General features: G+C 38.6%; 1 protein-coding gene across 4 annotated transcripts in view; it reads left to right on the top strand.

Annotated features, from left to right (window-relative positions):
• The window catches only part of LOC122438090 (sterile alpha motif domain-containing protein 9-like), a 35,783-nt gene extending 11,646 nt beyond the window's left edge, over positions 1-24,137 (top strand). The window contains exons 1-3 of one of the 4 annotated variants that reach the window (XM_043462592.1): positions 3,025-3,422; positions 9,414-9,645; positions 16,968-24,137. In XM_043462592.1, coding sequence (XP_043318527.1) covers positions 16,976-21,721 — 4,746 coding nt within the window. In that variant the 5' untranslated portion in view covers positions 3,025-3,422; positions 9,414-9,645; positions 16,968-16,975 and the 3' untranslated portion in view covers positions 21,722-24,137. Of the gene's footprint in view, positions 1-3,024; positions 3,423-9,413; positions 9,646-14,922; positions 14,944-16,967 lie in introns of those variants that run through there. The other 3 variants (XM_043462593.1, XM_043462591.1, XM_043462590.1) reach the window with 3 other exon arrangements.
• Positions 24,138-27,272: the final 3,135 nt, after the last annotated feature.

Genomic DNA, 27,272 nt, shown 5'->3' with positions numbered 1-27,272 from the left:
AGGTGGACAGACATAACTGGTTCCGTTTTCTATACAGGACTGTTTGAGGAAAGAGTTGGCCCAATGAACTCATATGCAATAGCAGGACTGAACCAGCAGGGTGGGTGAAGTAAGGAGGAATCCAGGCAAATAGTATATGCACATCTAGATCATGCATTCTCAACTTACCTCTAAGGAGTAAAAATTGCTTCTTAGAAGCAAAAAAAAAAAAAAAAAGAAAAGAAAAAAAATCAGGCCTTTCTTTAAAGTAGACCTCATTGTTAGAACAGTTTTAGGTTCATAGCAAAATTGAGAAGAAGATACAGAGATTTCCCAACTTCCCTCTGCCCCCACATATATGTTAATACTACCTCCCCCACTATCAACATCCCTCACCGGGGTAGCACATTTGTTACAATTGATGAACTTACATTAACATATCATCACCCACACTCTGTAGTTCAGCTTATGGTTCAGTCTTGGTGTTGTATCTTCAATGGGTTTTGGCAAATACATATGTAATGGCATATATCAACCATTATAATGTCATAGAGAATAATTCCATTGTCATAAAAATCCTCTATGCTCCACCAATTTATCCCTCACTCCTCCCAAACTCCTGGCAAACACTGATCTTTTTGCTGTCTCCAAAGTTTTGCCCTTTCCAGACTACCACAGAGTTGGAATCATATAGTATGTAGCCTTTTCAGATTAAGTACTTTCACTAAGTAATATGCATTTAAGTTTCCTTCATATCTTTTTATTGCTTGACAGCTCACTTCTTTTCAGCACTGAATGAAGATTCCATTGTCTGGATGTACCAGTTTATTTATCCATTCACCTGCTAAAGGATATCTTGGTTGCTTCCAAGCTTTGGCATTTATGAACAAAGCTGCTATAAGCTTTTGAGCACAGGTGTCTGTGTAGACACAAGTTTTCGATTCCTTTGGGTAAATACCAAGGAATGTGATTGCTGGGCCATATGGTGAGAGAAGGTTTAGTTTTATAAGAGACCACCAAACTGTCTTCCAAAGTGGCTGCACCATTTTGCATTCCCACTAGCAATAAACGAGAGTTCCTGTTGCTCTAACATCCTCACTAGCCTTTGGTGGTGTTAGCAGATTTCAGCCATTCTAATAGGTGTGTATTTCATTGTTTGAATTTGCAATTCCCTGATGACCTTTGATGCCCCTGTTTATGTATAAGGCACAGATATACATAAACTCCTGCAGTATATCTGTAGTATTACGATTTCAAGGGAGAGGACAACTAGGTTGAAATCCTCCTCCTTAAGGGGGAAACAGTCTAATAAAGAACCGGAGAGGCACTGTCTGGGTCGTCAGAGAGGCAGCAAGAGGAGAGAGACACAGGACAGACGAGAAGGACTGCACACGCTGGAGAACTGGAACCTGGCCTTGCAGGGAATCTGAGCAATGAGACAAGCCAGGGGAATAAAACTGAGTATGGAAAGCAGAGCGTCAGTTAATTTTTGTAACCTGTTTGTGTTAGGCAAGGCTCTCCAGAGAAACAAAACCAGTAGTACATATTGGAGAGAAAGAAGGGGGGAGACAGATTATTTAACAGTTTGTGCCTCAGTTTCTTCAGCTGTAAAATGGAAACAATAATAGCATCTACCTCAGAGGATTGTGGTGAAGAGGAAATAAGTGATGGAAAGCACTTAGAACAGTGCCCAGTACATAGTATATGCCCAACAAACGCATAAAAAACAGATGAAGCCAGTCTGAATGTGGAAGCCAAAAGCTAACTGAGTTCGCATAATACATGTTAACACTTGCTATTAATTTTTTTTTTTTTTTTTTGCTTTTTAGAATTTTTGTTTTTGGTTCTCTAGTCACCATGAGCCGGGGCCACTCTCTCTAGTTGAGGTGCGCCGGCTTCTCATTGTGGCGGCTTCTCTTGTTGCAGAGCACAGGCTCTGGGGCACGCAGGCTTCAGCAGTTGCAGGATGTGGGCTCAGCAGTCGCAGCTCACGGACTCTATAGCATGGGCTCAGTAGCTGTAGCACACGGGCTTAGTTGCTCTGCAGTGTGGGGAATCTTCCCAGACCAGGGATCAAAACTGTGTCTCCTGCGTTGACAGGTGGATTCTTTATCACTGAGCCTCCAAGGAAGCCCCGCCACTTGCTATTAATTTTTTAAATGCTATCTTTGCCACTCTCAGGCGTTCTGTGCCTGTCAGTGAGTCAGACGTTAGAAAAGATGAATCCCAGCATAGTGGCCACTGGGGGCCCCACCCTGGTCTGCTCTGCAGAACTAACCTGGAGGGCTTTAGCATTCATGTGAATATGAATGTGCTAAGTCACTTATTCATGTCCAACTCTTTGCGACGCTATGGACTGTTAACTGACCAGGCTCCTCTATCCATGAGCTTCTCCAGGCAAGAATACTGTAGTGGGTTGCCATTTCCTCCTTCAAGGGATCTTCTCCACTCAGGGATCGAACCCACATCTCTTGTCTCCTGCATTGTAGGTGGGTTCTTTACCACTAGTGCCACCTGGGAAGTCCCTCAGTTCAGTTCAGTTCATTTCAGTCGCTCAGTCGTGTCTGACTCTTTGCGACCCCATGAATCGCAGCACACCAGGCTTCCCTGTCCATCACCAACTCCCAGAGTTTACTCAAACCCATGTCCGTCGAGTCGGTGATGCCATCCTGCCATCTCATCCTCTGTCGTCCCCTTCTCCTCCTGCCCCCAATCCCTCCCCGCATCAGGGTCATTTCCAGTGAGTCAGCTCTTCACATGAGGTGGCCAAAGTATTTGAGTTTCAGCTTCGGCAGCCGAGGTCAGAGGCGGCGGCCGAGAGGAGCTACCCCACGCCCAAGGTCAGGGGCGGCGGCGGAGAGGAACTACTCCACGCCCGGGGAAGTCTCTAGGGAGCTCCAAAAAGGCCCTGAAAGTCATTCCTTTATATTCTCTTTGGGAAAACAGAGACAGATGGATAGTGCACCCAAGAAAACCAGTGAAATGCCAGCTTAAAGTCTTACCAAGTTCTGGGCTCTTGGCAGCCCTCAAAAGTCTTAAGCAAAGAACAGATTTTAACATTTTAATTCTAACCACACACACCAGCAGGGTGGATGAGTAATGGCTTACCGAAGGACTCCTTTCAGAGAGAGAAAAAAGTCACTTCAGCAAATGCAGATCTGGGAAAACGAAACCGAAATCAAATCTGCAGACTTCCTTCTCCCCACCTTCACCAGTTTCAGCACACCCATACTGAAAAACACTCTGCCATTTCTGAGCCAATTAGAGCTCAGACTGAAGTGGAAGCAGAGGAGAAAAGTGCATAAAAACCTGACTGAAAAAAAAAAAAGTGTTTTTCTCTAACCTAAAAGAAAGAAGAAAACACAGACATTTGAATGCCTCCTACACTGAAATACATGATTTTCCTGTCGTTTATGTAGAAGAACTTTGCAAGAAAAATCTGGGTGAGTACAATATCTGTTATTAACAGTATTATTACTATCTATAGAAGCATTTTATTGAATAGGAAGGAATCTACTTCTCAATTAGAAAATTGAAATATACTCCAAAAAATAATATTTTAAGCCTAAATTTTTTTAGCCTAAACTGTTCACTGCTGTGACACTGTGTGCTTTATATTAATTGAAAAAGAATCACAACATTCCATAAAATATACAGTTGAAAACTAAAGGCACTTTTCCTCTAGAGGTATTTTTATTGATGAACTCCCCCAAGGCATTAGCAGCATCTTCAAAAAGAACATATAATGAAAATTTTAAAATGTACTTTCTATTAATCTACTCTGAGTTGCCAGAAAATAAAACTCCCTGATAAATCCTCAGATATTAGTGTCAGATGATATGTATTATAAACAGACAGTGGTAGAGATGTAGACAGACTACAGGAAGTACTTGAAATTATAACAGCCTTCCTCTTGCCTGGTAAAAATCTTGGGTTTATGTTTGATTTTCTCCAAAATAAGGAACAAGGTAGTACAAGAGGGTGAGGGACATACAGTTCTGATTAAAACCCTACTCTTCAATTTCCTTTTCCTTTAGAAAAACTAACCAGCCCTAAAGTTAACCCTACAGCTGATAAGTATATACATGTTTGATCAATCAACTAACAATCAATTAACAAGTTCCTTTTTAAAATACTAGTTGCTAAGAAGCTCAGAACCAAATTTTCGGGACAGTTGTAGTAAAGCATATAGAACTGAAAAATTATTTTTGCAAATTTCATCTGCATGTACAATGGGAAAATCATGTATTTCGGTGTAGGAAACATTCAAATGTCTGTGTTTTCTTCTTCCTACTATATTAGAGAAAAATACTTCAGGGTCTTTTATGGTTCCATACAAATTTTAGAATTATTTGTTCTAGCTCTGTGAAAAATGCCTTTGATATTTTGATAGGGATTGCATTGAATCTGTTGCTTGCCTTGGGTAGTATGGCCATTTTAACAATATTAATTCTTCCAGTACATGAACATGGTATATCTTTCCATCTGTTGTATCAGTGTCACATGGTTTCCAGTGTACAGGTCTTTTACCTCCTTAGATTTATTCCTACCCATTTATTATTTTTGATGCAAGTATAAATGGGATTGTTTTCTTTACTTCTCTTCTGATAGTTTGTTGTTAATATATAGAAACACAACAGATTTCTGTATATTAATTTTATATCCTGCAATTTTATTGAATTTGTTTATTAGTTCTAATAGTTTTTTGGTGGCATTTTAGGATTTTCTATATATAGTATTACGTTATCTCAAAACAAGGACAGTTTTACTCCTTCATATCCAATTTGGATGACTTTTATTTCTTTTTCTTGTTCAATTGCCATCACTAGTATTCCAATGCTATGTTAAATAAAAGTAGCAAGAGTAGGCATCCTTGTCTTGTTCCTGATCTTAGAGGAAATGCTTTCAGCTTTTCACTTCTAGTTTGATGTTGACTGTAGGTTTGTTATATACGGTTCTTATTATGTTGATATATGTTCCCTGGGTTGGGAAGATCCCCTGGAGGAGGGCATGGCAACCCATTCCAGTATTCTTGCCTGGAGAATTCCATGGACAGAGCAGCCTGGTGGGCTACAGTGCATGGGGTCGCAAAGGGTTGGACAGTACTGAGCGAGTAAACACAGCACATGTTCCCTCCATGCCTGCTATCCTGAGAGTTTTTTATCATAAATGGATTGTCAAAAGCTTTTATTGAATCTTTTGAGTTGATCAGATCATTTTTATTATTCAACTTGTTAATGTGGTCTTTCACATTGATTGATTTACAGATATTGAACCATTCCTGCATTGCTGGGATAAATCCCTCTTGATCATGTTTATGATCCTTTCTCATCTAGTGTATTATTTAAGGCCAGTGTTTCTTTATTGATATCCTGTCTGGATAATCTGTCCACTGATATAAGTGGAATGCTAAAGTCCCATAATACTGGTATTAGTTTCGATTTCTTTCTTTATGTTTGTTAATATTTGCTGCATGTAACTAGGTGTTCCTATGTTGGGCTTCCCTGGTGACTCAGATGGTAAAGAATCCACCTGCAGTGTAGGAGACCCAGGTTCTATCCTTGGGTCAGGAAGATGCCCTGGAAAAGGGAATGGCTACCCACTCCAATATTCTTGCCTGTAGAATTCCACGGACAGAGAAACCTGGCAGGCTACAGTCCATGGAGTTGCAGAGAGTCAGACATGACTGAGCAACTAACACTTTCTTTTTGTCTTGGGTGCATCTATATTTGCAATTGTTGCCTCTTCTTGTATTGATTTATCTTTATGTAAGGTTCTTTTTTTCCTGTCATTTGTTGTAGTCTTTCTTTTAAAGTATATTTTGTCTGATAAATGTGTTGCTACTCCAGCTTTTCTCCTTTCAATCTGTGAAGAATGTGGTTTTCTTTCCCCTCCCTTTCAATTTGCCCATCCCCCTCCCCCACTCCAGCACCTCTTAACCTCTGTTCTCTGAGTTCAGCTTTAAAGGGGAAGTGGTGGTTTTCTTAGATTCCACATGTAAGTGAGTTCATACAGTAATTGTCTTTCTCTCTCTGGCTTATTTCACATAGCATAATGTCTTTCAGTTTCACCTATATTGTCACAAATAAAAGGATTTCCTTCTTTCTCATAGCTAGTGTAAATATGTTTATATGCTACAATGCACGTGGGAGTGCAACTGTCTCTTCAAAATACTTATTTCATTTCTTTCTGATATATAGTCAGAAATGAGACTGCTGGGTCACAGAGTAATTCTGTTGTTAATTTTTTGAGGAATCTCCATACTGTTTTCCATAATGGTTGTACCAGTTTACATCCCCACTAGCAATGTATTTTCTCCCCATCCTCACCAGCTTTCATTATCAGTTTTATTTTGAGTAATAGCCATCTAACAAGTGTGAGAGGTTACCTCATTTTGATTTCGATTTGTATTTCCCTGATGATTAGTGATGTTAAACACTTTTTTCCTATATCTGTTGGCCATTTGTGTGTCTTCATTTGAGAAATGTCTGTTTGGGTCCTTTGTTTATTTTTCAAATAAGATTATTTTCTTGCTATTGAGTAGTTTGAGTTCCTTATTTATTTTGGAGGAGAAGGGGGCGACAAAGAATGAGATGGTTGGATGACATCGCCAACTCAATGGACATGAGTTTGAGTAAACTCCGGGAGTTGGTGATGGACAGGGAAGCCTGAAGTGCTGCAGTCCATGAGGTCGCAAAGAGCTGGACATGACTGAGAGACTGAACTGAACTGAACTGAACTGAACTGAGATATGGTTTGCCAGTACTTTCTCTCATTCCATAGGGTGCCTTTTAATTCTGTGGATTGTTCCTTTTGCTGTGCAGAAGTTTTTTAGTTTGATTCAATCCCATTTGTCTGTGTCTTATTTTATTGTTTGTGTTTTTGGGGTCATAGCCAAAGCTTGTTGCTCAGACTAATGTCAAGAAGATTTTCCTCTATTTTCATCTATAGTTTTTTGGTTTCGGGTCTTAGAGTTAAGTCTTTAATCAATTTGTGTTTTCTACTCAAGATCACTTTTTCATGGGTCTTTTGTAGTTCCATATGAATTTTAGGCTTTTTTTTTCTATTTTTGTGAAAAATTTCATTGGAATTTTTATAACTATTGCATTGAATCTCTAATTGATTTGGGTAGTATAAACATTTTAATAATATTCTTCTAATTCATAACACAGGATACCTTTCATTTATGTGTGTCTTCTTCAGTTTCTATGTTTCACAGTGTTCAGTGTATGGATCTTTCACCTCCTTCTTCAAATGTATCCCTAAGTAATTTTTATGCTACTGTAAGTGAGCTCATTTTAATTTTTTTCAGATGGTTTACTGTTAGGGTATAGAAATGCAGCTTTTTAATATTGATTTTGTATCCTGTACCTTTTCCTAATTTGTTTTTTTGTTCTAAAGCTTTTCTCTTTTTTTTTTTTTTTGGTGGTGGTTTCTAAGGTTTTATGGGCTTCCCTGGAGGCTTAGATGGTAAAGAATCCGTCTGCAATGCAGGAGACCTGGGTCTGATCACTGGGTTAGGAAGATCCCTTAGAGGAGAGCATGGCAACCCACTCCATTATTCTTGCTTGGAGAACCCCCACAGACAAAGGAGCCTGGCGGCCTATAGTCCACGGGGTCGCAAAGAGTCAGACACCACTGAATGACGAAGCACACACACAAGGTTTTATGTGTATAATATCATTGCAAACAGAAACAATTTTGCTTCTTCCTTTTCCTGTTTGGAGGCCTTTATTTGTTTTTCTGCTAATTGCTCTGGCTAGGACTTTTAGTTTTATATAGAAGGAAAGTGCCTGGAGTGAGAATTCTTGTCTTGATCTTAGAGGAAAAGCATTCAGTTTTTCAGTACTGAGTATGATGTTAGTTATGAGCTTGTCATATATGGCCTTTACTGCTTTTAGGTAACCCTAATGCTTCAATGTGGAAACAGTTTCAGACTTTATTTTTGGGGGCTCCAAAATCACTGCAGATGGTGACTGCAGCCATGAAATTAAAAGACGCTTACTCCTTGGAAGGAAAGTTATGACCAACCTAGATAGCCTATTAAAAAACAGAGACATTACTTTGCCAACAAAGGTCTGTCTGGTCAAGGCTATGGTTTTTCCAGTGGTCACGTATGGATGTGAGAGTTAGACTGTGAGGAAAGCTGAGTGCCGAAAAATTGATGCTTTTGAGCTTTGGTGTTGGAGAAGACTCTTGAGAGTCCCTTGGACTGCAAGGAGATCCAACCAGTCCATCCTAAAGGAGATCAGTCCTGGGTGTTCATTGGAAGGACTAATATGAAGCTGAAACTCCAATACTTTGGCCACCTCATGTGAAGAATTGACTCATTGGAAATGACCCTGATGCTGGGAGGGATTGGGGGCAGGAGGAGAAGGGGACGACAGAGGATGAGATGGCTGGATGGCATCACCAACTCGATGGGCATGAGTTTGAGTGAACTCTGGGAGTTAGTGATGGACAGGGAGGCCTGGTGTGCTGCGATTCATGGGGTTGCAAAGAGTCGGACATGACTGAGCGACTGAACTGAACTGAACTGAATGCTTCAATACCTAATTTGTTGAATTTTTATCATATAATACAAGTAAAGAATTTCATCAAATACTCTTTCTCGATCTATTGAGATGATCGTATTATTTTTATCCTTCATTCTTTTAATGTGGTATGTTGCATTTATTGGTTTGCGTATCTTGAACCATTCTTGCATCCCAGAGATAAATCCCATTTGATTATGGTATATAATCTTTATAATGCTTATAATGTTCTGTTGAACTTCATTTGCTTGCATTTTGTTGATGATTCTTACATTTATGTTTATCAGCGATATTGGTCTGTAACTTCCTTTTTCTTGTACTGTCCTTAACTGGCCTTGGTATCATCTTTATGCTGGCCTCATAAAATGTACTTATATAACTGTTCCCTCCTTTTCTGTTTTTTGGAAGAATTTAAGAAGAATTAACATTAATTCTTCTTTAAATATTTGGCAGAATTCACTGGTAAAGCCATGAGATCTGAGGTTTTTCCTTCTTTGCAAGGTTTTAATTACTAATCCAAACTGCTTACTCATTATTGGTCTGGGAGGTTTCAGTTACTGATTCAAACTCCTCACTCATTGGGCTGTTCAGATTCTTCATTCATGATTCAGTCTTGATGGTTTGCATGTTTCTAAGAATTTATTTATTTCTTCTACATTGTCCAATTTGGGGCATATAAATGTTCACAGTGGTCTCTTAATATACCTTGCGTTTCTGTGATACCAGTTGTAACATCTCTCTTTCATTTGTAATTTTATATATTTGAACTTGCTCTCCTTGTTTCTCAGTCTAGCTCAAGGTTTGTAAATTTTGTTTATGTTACAAAACAATAGTTCCCAGTAGCAAGGGAAGGTTGATGCCTCAGTCACTGATTTGGCTGGTCTTCTTTTCTCTTTGCAGTGTTATTTCCTTCATGCCCTGCTGCTTCGAGATACAAACTATTTTTTAAGAAACTTGGTATTGATGCAATGGTGGAGTAGAAGGACCCTAAGCTCACCTCCTGAATGCACCCAAATCACTATCTGAAGAATTATCTGCAGAACAACCGTCATTGAAACACACTGAAACCTACTAGAAAAGATCCTCTATAACTAAAGACATAACAACAACTAAAGCCCATCCCCCCCCCCAGGTGGGTGACCCACAGATAAGAAAATAATTATATTACAGAGGTTTTCTCAATGGGAGTGAGATTCTGAGCCCCACATGAGTCCTCCAGTTCAGGGGTCTGGCAGTGGGAAAATATGACCTTTTCCATGGTTCTTCTAGTTTCTGTTTCACTTATTCCTCTGATCGTATTATTTCATTCCTTCTGTGAACTTTAGGTTGAGTTTGTTCTTGAGGCGTAACACTGGGCTGCTTATCTGAGACCTTTCATAACGTAGGCCTGTGTCACTGTTAACTGCTCTCTTACAACTGTCTGTGCTGCATCTCATAAGTTTTGGTGTACTGTGCTTCCACTTTTATTTGTCTCAAGATATTTGTTGAGATCCCTTTTGACTTCTTCTTTGATCAAATGGTTGGTCAGAAGTATGTTATTTAACTTCCACGTATTTATGAATTATCCAACTTTCCTTCTATTATTGTTTGCTAGTTTCATATCATTGTGGTCAGAAAAGATACTTGATGTGGACCTCTTAAATTTGTTAAGACTTCTTTTGTGAACTAATATAAGATCTATCCTGGAAAATGTTCCATGTGTATGTTGAAAGAATGTGTACGCTGTTGCTCTTGGATGGAATGTACTGAATATGTCTGTTAGATCCATTTGACCTATGGTGTTTTTTAGGTATGCTGTTTCCTTATAGATATTTTGTCTGAATGATCTATCCATTGTTAAAACTGGGATATTGAAGTCACCTACTATTATTACATATGTCTATTTCTCCCATTTAGTTTTACTAATACTTGCTTTATTTTTAGGTACACTGAAGTACCTAAATTTTGGTGCATTATATATTATCATCTTGATGAATTGACCACTTTATCATTATATAGTAACCTTCTTTGTCTCTTTTGGCCGTTTTGACTTAAAGTCTATCTTGTCTAATTACTACCACTCCTGCCTTCTTCTCGTTGCTATTTGCATGGAATATATCTTTCCATCCCTTTATTTTCAGTGCATGTATGTCCTTAAGTCTAAAATGAGTCTCTTGAAAAGACAGCATATCACTGTTGGATCTGTTTTCAATCCATTCAGACACACTATATCTTTTGATTGGATAATTTAATTCTTTTCTATTTAAAGTAATTATTGATAGGTAAAGAGGTAAAGAATCTCTCTCTTCAGGAGATGCAAGAGACATGGATTTGATCCCAGGGTCAGGAAGATCTCCTGGAGCAGGAAATGGTAACCCACTCCAATATTCTTGCCTGGACTATTTCATGGACAGAGGAGCCTAGTGGTCTACAGTCCATGGGGTTGCGAAGAGTCAGACACGACTGAGTGACTGAGTGCACATGCACACAGGATTTGCTGTTGCCTTTTGTTTGCTGTTTTCTGGCTGTTTTGTAATTCCTTTGTTTCTTCCTTCCTCTTTTGCTGTCCTCCTTTGTGATTTGATGACTTTTTGTAGAGGTATGCTTTGACTCCTTTCTCTTTATGTTTTGTATATCTGTGCATGCTTGTGTCCTAAGTTGCTTCAGTCATGTCCAACTCTGCAGGCCTACGCACTGCAGCCCACCAGCTTCCCCTGTCCACGGGATTCTCCAGGCAAGAATACTGGAGTGGATTGCCATTCCCCCCGCCAGGGGATCTTCCTGACCCAGGGATCAAACCCAGGTCTCTTAAGTCTCCTGCATTGGCAGACAGGTTCTTTACCACTAGCACCACCTGGGAAGCCCTTTGTATATCTACTACAGGTTTTTTACTCGTAGTAATCATGAAGCTTTACATTATTCATCCTATAGCTATAACAGTCTCTTTTAAGTTTATAACAACTTAACTTCACCCACATACAAAAACTCTACACTTTAACTTAACTTCTCCCTCCACATTTTGTGTTATTAATGTCACAGTTTATATCTTTTATTCATATCATATCTACTAACACATTATCTTACAGTTATTTTTAGTACTTTTGTCTTTTACTTTTATATCAGAGTTAAAAGTGATTTATCTACCACCATTACAGTATTAGAGTGTTCTGGATTTGACTATATTTTCACCATTACAGTAAGTGTCATACTTTCATATTCTTTTCATTTGTCAGCATATTTTTGTTACAACTCAAAGACCTCTCTTTAGCATTTCTTGTAAGATAGGTTTAGTGGTGAATAACTCTACAGTTTTTGTTTTGGTCTGGGAAAGTCCTTATTTCTCCTTCATTTCTGAAGGACAACTTGAAAGTTTCTTAAGTATTCATGGTTAACGCTTGTCTTTTGGCACTTTGAATATGTCATCCCACTCTCTACTGGCCTGTAAGATTTCTGCTGAGAAATCTGCTGATAGTCTTATGCGGGTTCCCATGTATGTGGGATTTTTTTTCTCTTGCTGCATTTAAAATTCTTTGTCTTTGATTTTAGTCTTATTATGTGTTTTAGAGAAGATCTTTTTGTATCAAAACTCTTGGGGAAATCTATGAGCTTCAGGAACTTCAATGTCCAAATCTCTACCCCCCACCCCCACCCCCCGCCCTCCAACAACTGGGAAGTTCATGGACATGACTATTTTTTTTAAAATTTTAATTGGAGGCTAATTACTTTACAATATTGTGGTGGTTTTGCCATACACTGACATGAATCAGCCATGGGAGCACATGTGTCCCCCTTCTCAAACCCCCCTTCCCACCTCCCTCCCACCCCATCCCTCTGGGTTGTCCCAGAGCACCAGCTTTGAGTGCCCTGTTTCATGCATTGAACCTGGACTGGTCATCTATTTCACATATGGTAACATACATGTTTCAATGCTATTCTCTCAAATCGTCCCACCCTCGCCTTCTCCCACAGAGTCCAGAAGTCTGTTCTTTACATCTGTGTCTCTTTTGCTGTCTTGCATGTAGGGTTGTCATTACCATCTTTCTAAATTCCATATATATGCATTAATATAGTATATTAGTGTTTTTCTTTCTGACTTACTTCACTCTGTATAATAGGCTCCAGTTTCATCCACCTCATTAGAACTGACTCAAATGCGTTCTTTTCTATAGTTGAGTAATATTTCATTGTGTACATATACCACAAGTTTCTTATTCATTCATCTGCCAGTGGACATCTAGGTTGCTTCCATGTTCTAGCTAATTGTAAACAGTGCTGCAATGAACATTGGGGTACACGTGCCTCTTTCAATTCTGGTTTCCTCGGTGTGTATGCCCAGCAGAGGGATCACTGGGTCATATCAGCCATGATTTCTTTAAATAAACCTTCTGCCTTTTTCTTCCTCTCTTCTCTTTGGATTCCAACAATGAATGGATTGTTACATTTGATGGTATCCAATAATGCACGTAGGCCCTTTTTTCACTCTTTTTCATTCTTTTTTCTCTTTTATTTTTTTCTCCTCTGAATGGAGAATTTCAGATGTATTGTCTTCAGAAGTTCACTGATTGTTTTGCTTGGATGAGTCTGCTATTGAAGCTTTTTATTGAATTCTTCAATTTAATCATTGTGTTCCACAATGCTAGGATTTCTGTTTGTTTTTAATGGTTCCTGTTTCTTTGTTGAACCTCTCATTTTGTCCATTCATTGTTTTACTAATTTTGTTTGTCTGTGTTTTATTGTAGTTCACAGAATTTTGTATGAAGATTATTCGAAAGTATTTATCAGGTAGTTCATTGACTTTCATTTCTTTAGGGTCATTTATTGGAGCTTTATTAGTTTCCTTTGATGGTGTCATGTTTCATTGATTATTCATAATTCTTGTGGCCTTTCATTGTTGTCTACACATTTAAAGAAGCAGGCACCTCTTCCAGTCTTCACAAATTGGGCTTAGGCAGGAAAAGGCCTTCTCCAGTCACCTTGTCCAGAGATTGTAGGTGAATTGTCTGGTAGATTCTGAAGATGAGCTTGATGCTGGAGTCCTCAAGTGGGCAGGCCTGGTGCCTGGGTCAGTGACTGGGCTGGACTAGTGCTTGGGTTTATAAGGGTGGGCTAGTATTTGGGTCCATGGGGTAACCCTGGCCCCTGAAGTCCTGGTGGTGGACTGATAAAACAGAATTTGGCCTATAGCCTGGGGCTGCTGATACTGGCCTGAAGGTTGGGTCCATGAGGTGCAGCCTGACACTGGGGCTGGCCATGTGCCTGAGTCCTCAGGAGCCAGTCTGGAATCTGGGGGCAGGCGAGGAGCTTGACTCCAAAGGAACCAGTCTGGAGTCTGTGTCCATGGAGCCCAGCCCAGCACCTGGGCAAACAGAGAGCCTAGGTTCATAGAAGCAGGCCCAGTCCTGGAGTAAGGCAGGAACCTGACTCTGCAGGAGACTACTTTGAGCCTGGGGTCTCCGGTAACTGTCTTGTTACTAGGGTGAGGCAGGAGTCTTGGTTCATTGAAGCTCACCTCAAGGCTGGGTTTGCAGAGGCTTGGCTAGTAGGGTAATACCAGCTTCATAAAATGAATTGAGAAGAATTCCCTCTTTTACTGTGTTCTAGAAGAGATTATATAAAATCAGTGTTAATTCTTTAAATGTTTGGTAGAATTCTTCAGTGAATCTGTCTAGACCTGGAAATTTTTCTTTGTAGGGAGATCTTTAAAATTAAAAATCCAGTTTTCTTTTAAGTTATGGGACCATTAAAATAATCTGTTTCATATTAAATGGACTACAGAAGTTTGTTTTTTGAGGAATTGTTCCATTTCATTTCAGTTGTCAAATTTGCATGTGTGAAGGAACCTTGGTATAACTTTTTATTGGTTTCTATAGATGTTACATTATGTATACATAACTTGTGATAGTTCAATAGTGGGTTTTTTTTTTTTTTTACCAGTTTGAGTGAAGCATAGAAATCTTCATAGAAGATATCCCTTACCTGTCATAGAAAGCATAGAAGCACAGAAATCCCCTTACCTGTCATGTATAATGATCTTAAATATTTTCACTAAATACATTTAGAACCATATCAGACAGTGGTTTAAAAATCAAACATAAGTTTTAAAAACCAAAGAGAAGAAGTCTATTATATTTACCAGTTTTTTTTGCTTACTGTGTTCCTTTTTCCATCCTAATGTACCAAGGTTCCTTCTCTTATTATTTTCTTTCTGTTTAGAGAACTTCCTTTTCACCATTCTCTTAAGCTAGGTTGTATAGGTTGCCTCTTTTCATATTCCCACCAGTAGTGCACAGAGTTTCCTTTAATTTCTCCACGTCGTCCTCACTCTTGTTATTTTTCTGGACGTTTTTAATAGTAGTCATCATCATAGGGTCGCACAGAGTCGGACACGACTGAAGCGACTAGCAGCAGCAGCATCACAGCAGATGTGCAATGACACAGCATTGTGTTTTAGGTTTGTACGTCTCTAATGATCAGTGATGGTGAACATCTTTTCATGTGCTTGTTGGTCACTGGTACATCTTTGGTCTTTGGAGAAATGTTGAAGTCCTTTGCTCACTTTTAATTGGGTTATTCGTTTTGTTGTTGTTGAGTTGTAGGAGATTTTTTTTTAACATATTCTAGATTAACCCCTCATCAGATCTATGCTTTACAAATATTTTCTCCCATTCCATAAGTCACCTTTTCATTCTATTCATTGTGTCCTTTGATGCATAGTTTTTGAGTTTGATATAGTCCCACAAAAGGGCTTACTTTAAAAGTTAGTACACTTAAAACAATTTCCCACCTCTTTTCTTTCTCTCTTTCCCCAGCTTATTTTAAATTTGAGCTACTTAGTATCTACAGGCCAAATTACTGAAAGAAATTTCACCTAATTAAACTTTTTTAGAAGGCATTACATCTCTGTGGTTTCTGATTGTCATAGTATTTTAAGAATTTCCATCAATTGTGCATATCTTTGCCAGTTTTTGTGTTGATATAGCAAAAGATAAGCTATATCTTTTATTCACTTAATGTGAATACAGGAATTACTAACCAGAGAATAATAGCTTTAACCTTGGGCCATTGGTCTGGCAGCTTTATGTCTGGAAGGGGAAGTAAATCCTAACCTGAGTTTTTATCTGCCTCTTGTAGGCAGTATTCCTGTGTATTAATTATTTCATGGAAGTGTACCTATATAGTCTATTTTCCATATCCCCGAGGCTTTTCTTCTTTGTTGATTTGATTCTCCCATAGTGATTTTATAGGAATGGCTCACATTTTTGGAGCAATTTTTGGATTGTACTGAAAGCTATTTAAGCTGTACTTAAAGCTCACATTTTTTAGCCATTTGGGGTTGTACTTAAAACTATTTTTGTCTATTGTTTTTTATCCCTAACCATTGCTATATATCCATAACCCAGATTGCCAATGATTTTCCAAATAGTAGCTTGCCATTTGTATACCAAATAGTAATGCCATTTGTTACTGCCCAGGAATCAGCTATTACCAAATATTATGTGAAAATTTACATGAATGTAATAGTAGCCTCTAAATTCACTACCCAGCAAGCTATCCCAGAAGTCATGAAATTGAATGGCTCACAGATCAATCTAAGGTATTTGAGGCACATCTTCATTGAATCAATTAAAAGGTCTTTCCAAGGGAAATCAGCAAATACAAGATACCTTGTGTCAGTGAAGTCCACTTGCTCCAATCAGAGAGATGCAGAGGGGCATGTATGCCTGACTGCAGCTCTAACTAATCAACTAGCCTCATAAGCTACTCAGGATTTTGTTTATGTTTCTTAATTACAGGACACTAGAGATCAGAATGGGTGTCAACAGTAGGTGACCCAATTAAAATTTTAAAACATATAAAGTGCTTCAAGAGTGCCTCATGAATATTTAATATCTATTTGGCCCTTCAGTCTCTTCCTAACTATGTTTAACACTCACATGTGCTATTTACTTAATCTATGTCTATTATAACATGTTTCACAAATGACTTGCTTCCATATCTTGCTTCGTAAATACTTCTCATTTTACATGTCCATCTCTCTTTAGTTTCATATACCCTTTTTTGTTTCTCTTATTTTCTACAGCAGAATTGAATATTTAAACAATAGAGCTAACACACATTATAGAAAACAACCATTAAGGAGGAAGAAACTTCTCTCTCTCTCTCTCTCTCTACTAGAAGCATCCCCAAGATGCAGTTAATGAATAAGGCAAGGCAAAGGGAATTGTGCATGGTATGTTGCCATTGAATGGGGAAAAGTGCTCACTCATTTATATTTGGTAGTATTTCTCTGGAAGGATATAGAAGAAACTGATAATGGTAATTTCCTCTCAAGAGGGTCATTAGAGGGTGTGTATATCCTTTTGTGCCATTTTCAATTTTCTAGGACACACACATATTGTCAATTGAAAAATTAACTGATTATTTTTTAAATTTCTTTATAAAAATACAAAATAATTTTTCTTTTTCTATACACAGGTATCAGAATGGCAGCACAACTTAACTTACCAGAAAATACAGATGACTGGACAAAAGAGGATGTAAATCAGTGGTTAGAAAGTCATAAAATTGAACAAAAACACAGAGCAATTTTGACTGCACAAGATGTGAATGGTAGAAATTTGAAGTACTTAACTAAAGATCACCTTGTTGCTATGGGCATAACATTTGGACCAGCTATCCAAATAGAGCATCTCTTCAAAGAGTTGCTGGAGACATCCTCTGGAGATCCTTTCCAGACATGTAAGAGTGGAAAAGGCAGTAAAAGTGTTCCTAAAACACATGAGAAAGATGGAGAGACTTCAAAACAAAAGAATAAAAAGAAATCAGATAAGGTTAATGACTCTACAGTGAGTACAGTTACTAAAGGTTCTAAGTCACTGAAAAATGAGTTCATGGAAGATGAAATAGATGACACAAAGAAAAAGCAGCCATCCACAGAGCCGACATGCGTGTCATACCCTTTTGATGAATTCAGTGATCCATATCGTTACAAATTGAATTTTAAACTGCAGCCTGAAACAGGACCACTCAATCTCATTGATCCAATACATGAATTCAAAGCCTTCACAAACACAGAAACAGCCACAGAAGAGGATGCTAAAATGAAATTTAGCAATGAGGTTTTCCGATTTGCTTCTGCTTGTATGAACTCACGTACCAACGGCACCATTCATTTTGGAGTCAAGGACAAACCTCATGGAACAATTGTTGGCGTGGAATTTACCACCATCACCAAGGAAGCTCTCATTGACCACTTCAATCTGATGATCCACCAATATTTTGAAGACCATCAGGTCCAAAAAGCAAAGAACTGCATTCGAGAGCCAAGATTTGTAGAAGTTTTACTGCCAAATAGTTCTCTATCTGACAGATTTGTTATTGAAGTGGATGTTGTTCCAAAATATTCTGAATGTGAAGTTGATTATTTCCAGATTAAAATGCAAAATTACAGCAACACAATATGGAAACAAAGTCCAAAATTCTCAGTCTTTGTGCGAGATGGGGCCAGTTCTAAGGACATCATGAAAAGTAATGCAGATTTCAAAGCATTTAAATTAGATTTGAAAAAACTGGCGGAATCTAGGAAAGAGGCAGAAGAGAAATGCAGAGTAAAAATAACTAAAAAAGAGAGCGAGGGGCCAAAGCTTGTTAAATTGTTGACTGGAAATAAGGATTTGTTAGATAATTCATACTACGACTGGTACATTCTTGTAATAAACAAATGCCATCCTACACAAACCAAACACTTAGATTTCCTAAAGGAAATTAAATGGTTTGCTGTGTTGGAGTTTGATCCTGAATCTGTGAGCAAGGGTGTGGCCAAAGCATACAAAGAAACCCGAGTAGCAAATCTTCACTTCCCAAGTTTGTATGTGGAGGGGAAAACCACAAATGAGAAGATTGCTAGTCTGAATCTTTATCAACAACTCAGCTGGATTTTCTGCAATGGCCGGTTAGATCTTGACAGTGAAAAGTATAAACCCTTAGATGCAAGTTCCTGGCAAAGAGAAAAAGCGTCTGAAGTCAGGAAACTGATATCATTTCTTACCCAAGAAGACATAATGCCAAGAGGGAAGTTTTTGGTGGTATTTCTATTACTCTCCTCCGTTGATGACCCAAGAGACCCCCTCATTGAGACCTTCTGTGCTTTCTACCAAGATCTCAAAGGAATGGAAAATATATTGTGTATTTGTGTAAATTCACGCATATGTCAGGGATGGAAAGATCTACTTGAAGCAAGATTAACAACACAGCAAGATGAATTATCAAACCAATGTATTTCTTCTTTAAGTCTTGAAGAGATAAATGGAACTATTCTTAAGCTAAAATCTGTGACTCAGTCTTCCAAGAGATTTTTACCATCTGTTGGTTCATCTACTGTCCTTCTGAAAAAAGAAGAAGATATCATGACTGCTCTGGAAATTCTCTGTGAAAATGAATGTGAAGATACAATCTTAGAGAAGGACAAAAAAAAATTACTTGAATTCAAAGCATTGAAAGAGGAAGATTTTTATCGAGGTGGCAAAGTAACATGGTGGAATTTCTACTTTTCTTCTGAAAACTATTCTTCCCCTTTTGTGAAAAGGGATAAATATGAAAAACTTGAAGAAATGATTCAAAGAGGGGCAGATTCTTCTAAGTCGACGTGTGTCAAAATTATTCATCTGTATCATCATCCGGGCTGTGGTGGGACTACGTTGGCCATGCATATTCTCTGGGAACTAAGGAAGAAATTCAGATGTGCTGTACTGAAAAACAAGACAGTGGATTTTTCTGAAATTGGAGAACAAGTGACTAATTTAATAACCTACGGGACAACAAATAATCAGGAATACTTACCTATATTGCTGCTTGTCGATGACTTTGAAGAACAGGATAATGTCTATCTCCTGCAGGCTTCTATTCACACAGCTGTAGCTAATAGGTTTATTCGATATGAGACACCTCTAGTGATCATCCTAAATTGCAGGAGATCACAGAATCCTGAAAAAAGTGCAAAGATCTCAGACAGTATTGCCCTAATACAACAACTGTCTCCCAAGGAACAGAGAGCTTTTGAGCTTAAATTGAAAGAAATTGAAGACCAGCATAAAAACTTTCAAGATTTTTATTCCTTCATGATTATGAAAACCAACTTTAATAAAAAATACATAGAAGATGTGGTCAGGAATATCCTGAAAGAACAAAATATTTCCACCAAGGAAGCAAAGCTTTTTTCCTTTCTGGCCCTTCTTAACTCATACGTGCCAGATACCACCATTTCATTATCACAGTGTGAAAAGTTCCTAGGAATCACAAACAAGAAAGCTTTCTGGGGAACAGAAAAATTTGAAGACAAAATGGGCACCTACTCTACAATTCTAATAAAAACAGAGGTGGTAGAATGTGGTAACTACTGTGGAGTACGCATTATTCACCGTTTGATTGCCATTCGTTCATTGGAAGAGTTGAAGATAAGCTATGACTTGGATAAGAGTCAAATTATGCTGGATATGCTAACAGAAAATTTGTTCTATGATACTGGAATAGGAAGAAGCAAATTTTTAGAAGATGTGCAAACATTGCTGCTCACAAGACAGCGCAATGAAAATGAAGGTGAATTAGGAACTTGGTTTTCCCCGTTCATTGAAGCATTACATAGAGATGAAGGGAATGTGGCAGTTAAAACTGTATTACTTGAAGGCATTCGTCGGTTCAACCCAAATGCATTCATTTGCCAAGCCTTGGCAAGACATTTCTACATTAAAGAGAAGGACTTTCACAGTGCTCTACAATGGGCAAAGCAAGCAAAAAAGATAGAACCTGACAATTCTTATATCTCAGATACACTGGGTCAAGTCTTCAAAAGTAAAATAAGATGGTGGATAGAAGATAATGAAAGAAACAGGAGCATTTCTGTTGAAGAGCTATCTGAGCTTTTGGATTTAGCAGTACATGCCTCAAATGCATTCAAGGAATCTCAACAGCAAAGTGAGGATAGAGAGTATGAAGTTAAGGAAAGGTTTTACCAGAAGTCAAAAAGGCGGTATGATACTTACAATATAGCTGGCTATCAAGGGGAGATAGAAGTTGGGCTCTACACAATCCACATTCTCCAGTTCATTCCTTTTTTTGACAATAAAAATGAACTGTCTAAAAGAGATATGATCAACTTTATATCAGGAAGTAAAGACATTCCTGGAGACCCAAACAATGAATTTAAATTAGTCCTCAAGAACTTTATTTCTTACCTAACCAATTTGAAATTTTCTTTGAAAAAGTCCTTTGATTTTTTTGATGAATACTTTGTCCTTCTAAAACCTAGGAACAATATTAAGCAAAATGAAGAGGCCAAAACACGGAGAAAGGTGGCTGGGTATTTTAAGAAGTATGCAGATATATTTGGCCCCTCAGAGGAATTACAGAACACAGATTTTGGCCCAAAGCTTAGTTTGCCACTTCAGGTAGAGCTGTATCGGAGAAGACTGGAAGTTTTAAAAGCAGACAAGTTTTCTGGACTCTTGGAATATCTTATCAAATCTCAAGAAGATGCCATACACACCATGGAAGATATAATGAACAAATATACTTTTCTCTTTGAACAATGCGCTGTCAGAATCCCGCCAAAGGAAAAGCAAAATTTCATCCTGGCCAACATCATTCTCTACTGTATTAAACCAACCTCCAAAATAGTGAAGCCAATTAAAAAACTGAAAGAACAGCTTCGAGAAGTCTTACAACAAGCAGGAATGTCATGTCGGTATCCAGAACCTTATTTCCTAGCTTCCCTCTTATTCTGGCCAGAAAACCAACAACTAGATCAAGATTCTAGACTAATGGAAAAGTATGCTCGGTCACTGGAAAATTCTTTTCGGGGACAATATAAGCATATGTATCGTATAAAGCAACCAATTGCTTATTTCTTTCTTGGGAAAGGTAACAATATGAACAGACTTGTTCACAAAGGAAAAATTGATCAATGTTTTGAAAAGACAGCTGATATTAATTCCTTGTGGCAGAGTGGAGATGTATGGAAGGAGAAAAAAGTCCAAGAGCTTTTGCTTCGGTTAAAGGGACGAGCTGAAAATAATTGTTTATACATAGAATATGGAATCAAGGAAAAAATCACAATACCCATCACACCTGCTTTTCTGGGTCAACTCAGAAGTGGCAGAAGCATAGAAAAAATATCTTTTTACCTGGGATTTTCCATTGGAGGACCACTTGCTTATGACATTGAGATTATTTAAGAGTTTGGCCTTCTCCCTCCAGGAATATGGACAAAATGCCACTTAATTTTTGAGACCCAAGAAGTATACTTTTTTTTTTTTTTTTGGAGGATAATTGCTTTTCAGTGTTGTGGTGGTCTCTTCTGTGAATCAGCCATAATTATCCCTTCCCTTTTTAGTCTCGCTCTTCCCCACTCCCCACCCATTTTACCCACCTAGGTGATCACAGAGCACCAAACTGGACTCTGTGTGTTACACAGCAGTTCCCCGCTGGTTTACTGTTTTACACATGATAGTGTATATATGTCATTGCTACTTTCTCAATTTGTCCTACCCTCTCCTTCTCCCACCATACTTTAAATTGGCAAATTTATAGATACAGCCTCTATTTTTTTGGCCCTGTGAATACAGTATTTATATTTCCTTGTAAGCATGTTGTAAGTCCCACATCGATTGTGATGAGAAAGCAAGGAATGAGAGATGTGAAAACTATCTCCTATCTTCCTTGGCTTGGACAACACCACTGAGGGCAGAATAAGAAGGAGCCGGATGGAACTGGGCTTCCCAGGTGGCTCAGTGGTAAAGAATCTGCCTGCCAAGCAAGGGACACAAGAGACATGCATTCAGTCCCTGGGTCAGGAAGATCCCCTGGAGAAAGAAATGGCAACCCACTCTAATATTCTTGCCTGGGAAATCCCATGGACAGAGGAACCTGGCATGCTACATTCCATGGGGTCGCAGAAGAGTAGGACACGACTTAGTGACTAAACAACAACAACATGGAAGGAATGAGAAGCAGTGAATGTAATCATTCAGCTGCACAGAAACCCACCATTCCCTCAATTAACCAACCAAGGCATGGATTGAGGAAGATTGTCTACTTTCTTCTTAAATGTGAAAATTTTCACATAACCAAAAGACAATGGTTATGGTACCAAGACATTATAATATCTGCAAAACTATTTCACAAAAAAGGTGAAAACCTCTCAACAATAACATTTAATCTTACCAGGAAGACTGGAAAGGTACTCTGTACTTGGCACTGAAGGATCTTTCAGAGCAGAGGACCAACCAGTTCTCTGAAGGTCATAGCCATAGAAGTATGCAGATCTTACCAAAGTAGGTTGGAGAAGCAGGCTTCCTTTTCATGAAGTAGGTGACAATTGAGCAGAAGTGAATTTTGTTTCTATAGCTAAGAAGCTCATAGGCTTCCAAACAAACAAAAATACAGCAAAATTCCAAAGCTAAGGAATAAAAAGGACTCTTGTGAAAAGATTAATGAGTCCCCAATCCAGGGGATCCCATTGTTCTAGCAAGTATACATATAACCAATGCACAACCAATGATAGGTCATCAAAATGTCATTTTCCCTAATAGAATTATGGATCTGGGAAATCGTCAGTGGTTACTAAAACTGATTTTTTTTAGAAAGCTGATAAAGAACTATAATAGATGAGTCAAACTGTCCTAAATGCTGATCAATATTAACGTTGCTGAGAGAGGCCCAGACATTACTGTCCTGGAAGCGCTATAGGAGTGCACACTAGAACCCTGAGACAGTCTCACTAATTAAATGAACCTGAATCTAATCAAACCTCTGGATCTTACTTCCAATATAAAGGAAATACAGACATTGGATATGTTTCTAAGTAATTCTGTGTATGGGATACGGAGATGGATAAAAGAGAGTAGATGGACATTATAGCTGCAACAAGATTGAACCAGAGTTAACAACTGCTATGTTATGAGGACATGAGAGGTCATCAGACTCTGCTCTTCTCTTTGGACTGTGCTTTTGAAGTTTTCTGTTATAAAATATTTGTAAAACCAACAAGAAATGCTGTTTGTTTTTGCCTTAACAGTCCCATTCAATTTTTTTCACTGGAGGAGGTTTTTCCTTTGCTCCTGCATGAAATTTCAGCTTCATAACTTATTGGCTCACTCTTGGCATAAAATAATCCTCTGTTCAAACACAGTCTCAATTTACAGATGAGAAGGTCAAGTCACAATAATTTCTCTGGGGCCACTTCCCATACTGTTCCAAGTTTTGTTCTACTCTACAGAGAATAGTCTCTGTTGGAGTCCTCTCACCTTCCCAGGTGTTCCTTTTGAACTCAGACCAGCTTAGGCAGGTACGTGAGAAGCACTTACGGATGTTTGTTCTACCATTGGTTCAGAGTGCATCTAACGTCCAGTCTTGAGAACAACATGCCCCATACAGTCAAGAGGATGCATCAAGCATGCCACATGGTCCTCTTGAAGCCTCCTCCCCACCTCCCAGGCTCAGGATGAGAGTCTCATGGTGCTTGGGAGAATTTTCACCAAAAGAGCCTGTTGATAAACCCTCTCTTCCTCAATGCCAGCAGTGGACAAGCTACAGCTTGTGGGCCAAATCCAGCCTGTCATTTACTTTTAAATAAAGTTTTATTGGAACACAGCCATACTCACTCATTTAAATACTGGCTTTGGCTGCTTTTGTGTTGCAACAGAGTTGAATAGTTGCAACCGAGCCCATCTAGCCCACAAACCTGAAATATTTGCACAGCCATCTGGCTCTTTCCAGAAAACACTGCCAACCCCTGCTCCATGCTATCAACTCTTTTATGTCTTAATTGTAGGTCAGTTGTCTAATTGGTTCTTGGACATTTACCTTGAAAATACACATCTTGGTGTATCATCTAACTTTGGTATCTGAGTTCTGTCATTTTAGGGCCAAAGTTAAAATTTAAGAAGAATTTTATCTCACAAAATCTGTTTTTCACAGATAAATCTAATTATGCTTTATTTGGGGACTCTGTATGCCTAACTTGTTCATCCTAAGAAAGCCAGAGTCCCAGACTGGCCCATGCTGCTGCCTCTCCCTTTTTTGGGATCTGTGGGGGAGTGGGGCGGGCAGCCCTGCTAGTGTATCTCTCCCTTTCAAGAATTTCTAGACCATCTCTGGAGAGCAGATGGCTATGAGGTGGGGTGGGGTTTGAAATAATGTGCTAACATATTTGCTTTTTTAGGCTGTTGTTTATTCTGAGCTGCCTTGACTGGACTCTCCCTTGCAGCTGCAGTAACTATGGATCTTTATCAAGGTGGTCTTGGGGTAGAATCCCTCTTTTATTTTACCATGTGATATAAAACATTTATTTTTGACCTGGCCTGTGGCTTCCAACAGCAATATGTTTCCTTTTCCTAGTATGCAAGTACTGGCTTTGTTTGCTCAATTTTGTGAGTGCTTTGGAATTTAGATGATCATATAACTCAAGAGGGACTTCCCTGGTGGCTCAGATGGTAAAGCATTTGTCTACAATGTGGAGACCGGGCTCAATCCCTGGGTCAGGAAGATCTCCTGGAGAAGGAAATGGCAACCCATTCCAGTAGTCTTGCCTGGAAAATCCCATGGACAGAGGAGCCTGGTAGGCTACAGTCCATGGGGGTCGCAAAGAGTTGGACACAACTGAGCAACCTTCATTATCGACCTTCATTATAACTCAACAAGATCATGATCACTTTATTATCTTGCTCAAAATAATAATTATAAACATCATCAGCATCCAGGCCACTTCACCAAGGAACAGCAGAGTAATAAATGTGTGTCAGTTTTTCTTTTTTGCAAATTAAAAAAATAGCTGAATTATGCTGGACAAATTTGACAAGTGTATTGATCTAGCATTCTCTTTACCTATTTAGCTTTATATTTTCCTTAGGTCCATGGAATTTGGTCTTGAAAAACAGAAATTTGGAATGTTAGATTTAAATATTAATAATTTACTATTCCGTAAGCCAGCAGTTTCAGTTGAACAGAATCCCCTGAAAGGTGTTTCCAAATTGCCTGTTCTATCTCCCAATTCAGACAGAGTCAACCTAGACCAAGAAGGCATCAGATATTTTTTTGTTTAACTTGAAAATCATTGATTAGGTCATTGTAATACAAGTTTCCCAGGAATTCCCTGGCAGTTCAGTGTCTAAGACTCAGAACTTTCACTGCCATGGGCCTGGTTTCAATCCCTGGTCGGGGAACTAGTATCCCACAAGCCATCTGGTACAGCTTCCCCACCAAAATAAGAAAAAAGTTTCCCAACTCAGTATTCAGAAAGAAATATTAATCAACTCTGTTAAACAAATGGTGGCCAGAACAAATGAGCTTTGGAAACTTAATGGGATTCTTCTTCTGGTTATTTGGAATGTAGATTAGCAAAGAAATCTCAGTAACATCAAAGGGAAGATCACTTTTTAAATAGACTAAGTTATTTCTCTTAAAAATTTTTACTTTATTTCCTCACTTATTTTTATATTTCTTGCTTCTCCAAAGGTCTTTCTGTTGGAAACTTGGAAAATACTAAAAAAGAGCTCCTATGCACTGAAATGTTTATAGATTTTTCACCTTCTCTTTTCCTACTGTCAAGAAGCCCAGCGCCAATTAAAGTATGTATACTATTATTCTCTGTTCCTTTCTGTACTTTCAAAACTTAATTATGTATGTACACCATCACCATAATATTGTAGACCAGTTTATAATTCTAGGGCAGGCTTTGTAGCCTGAGAGTCCTATGTCTCCACTGAATACATTTAAAGTAAGTAAAAAACTATTTTCTTTCATTAGTGGAAGGAGAAAATTGTTCAGTTTGAAATCCAGAAATTTACCCTTTAGTTAAATGTTATCATCATCTCATCCTATTTGTTGAAAATATAGTTAAAGCCTGTATTTTAGTGATTTACTTTATGTCACTTGGCTAGGCCACAGTACCCAGATATTTGGTCACCCACATGTTATATCAAACAGCCATCTAGATGTTGCAGTGAAGGTATTTTTAAGATAATATTAGCATTTAAATCATAGATTATGAGTTTAATCCTCCATAATATGGGTGAGCCTCATCCAATCAGCTGAAGGCCATAAGAGAAAAAGGACTGAAGTCTTTTAAGGAAGAAGTTCTAGAGAGAGCGCCTCCAAACTCCAGCTACAAAACAAACACACACCACACACATACACGCTATGTGCGAGTGTGGATTGTGTGTGTGTATACATCTTTCTCTGTCTTGTTGTTGTTTAGTTACTAAGTCCTGTCCTACTCTTTGTGACCCCATGGACTATAGCCCGTCAGGCTCCTCTGTCCATGGGATTCTCCAGGCAAGGATACTGGAGTGAATTACCATGTCCTCCTCCAGGGGATCTTCCCATCCCAGGGATCAAACTCACGTCTCCTGCTTGGCAGGCAGATTCTCTACCACTGAAGGCCTGGGAAGCCCCTATATATATATATATATATACATATATACACATCCTATCAGTTCTGTTCTCTAGAGAACTGACTGTCACCATCCTTAAACCAAAAATTAGCCATCAGGAGTCTCAGATCTTCCAGAAACCAGCCTTGGTATCCTTGCTTTGATCAGTCACTGGTTGTGAAAGGTCCATGGAATTTGCCTTGATGCAAATGCAGGAATGAATTTCAGAGTCCAGCAGCAAAGGTGCTTGGTCCATTAAGCTCCCTACAGTTAGAGATCTGCAAAGTGCATCTTCACGGCTATCACAAACACCAAGCTCAAATAAAACAAAATTAAAGTAGTTCCAAGTCCTAGA

This window comes from Cervus canadensis, chromosome 3 (assembly GCF_019320065.1).
Source record: "Cervus canadensis isolate Bull #8, Minnesota chromosome 3, ASM1932006v1, whole genome shotgun sequence".
NCBI classification, from domain to species: Eukaryota; Metazoa; Chordata; class Mammalia; order Artiodactyla; family Cervidae; genus Cervus; species Cervus canadensis.
The sequence above is the reverse complement of the archived record's forward strand: the minus strand, read 5'-3'. Positions and strand labels throughout refer to the sequence as shown.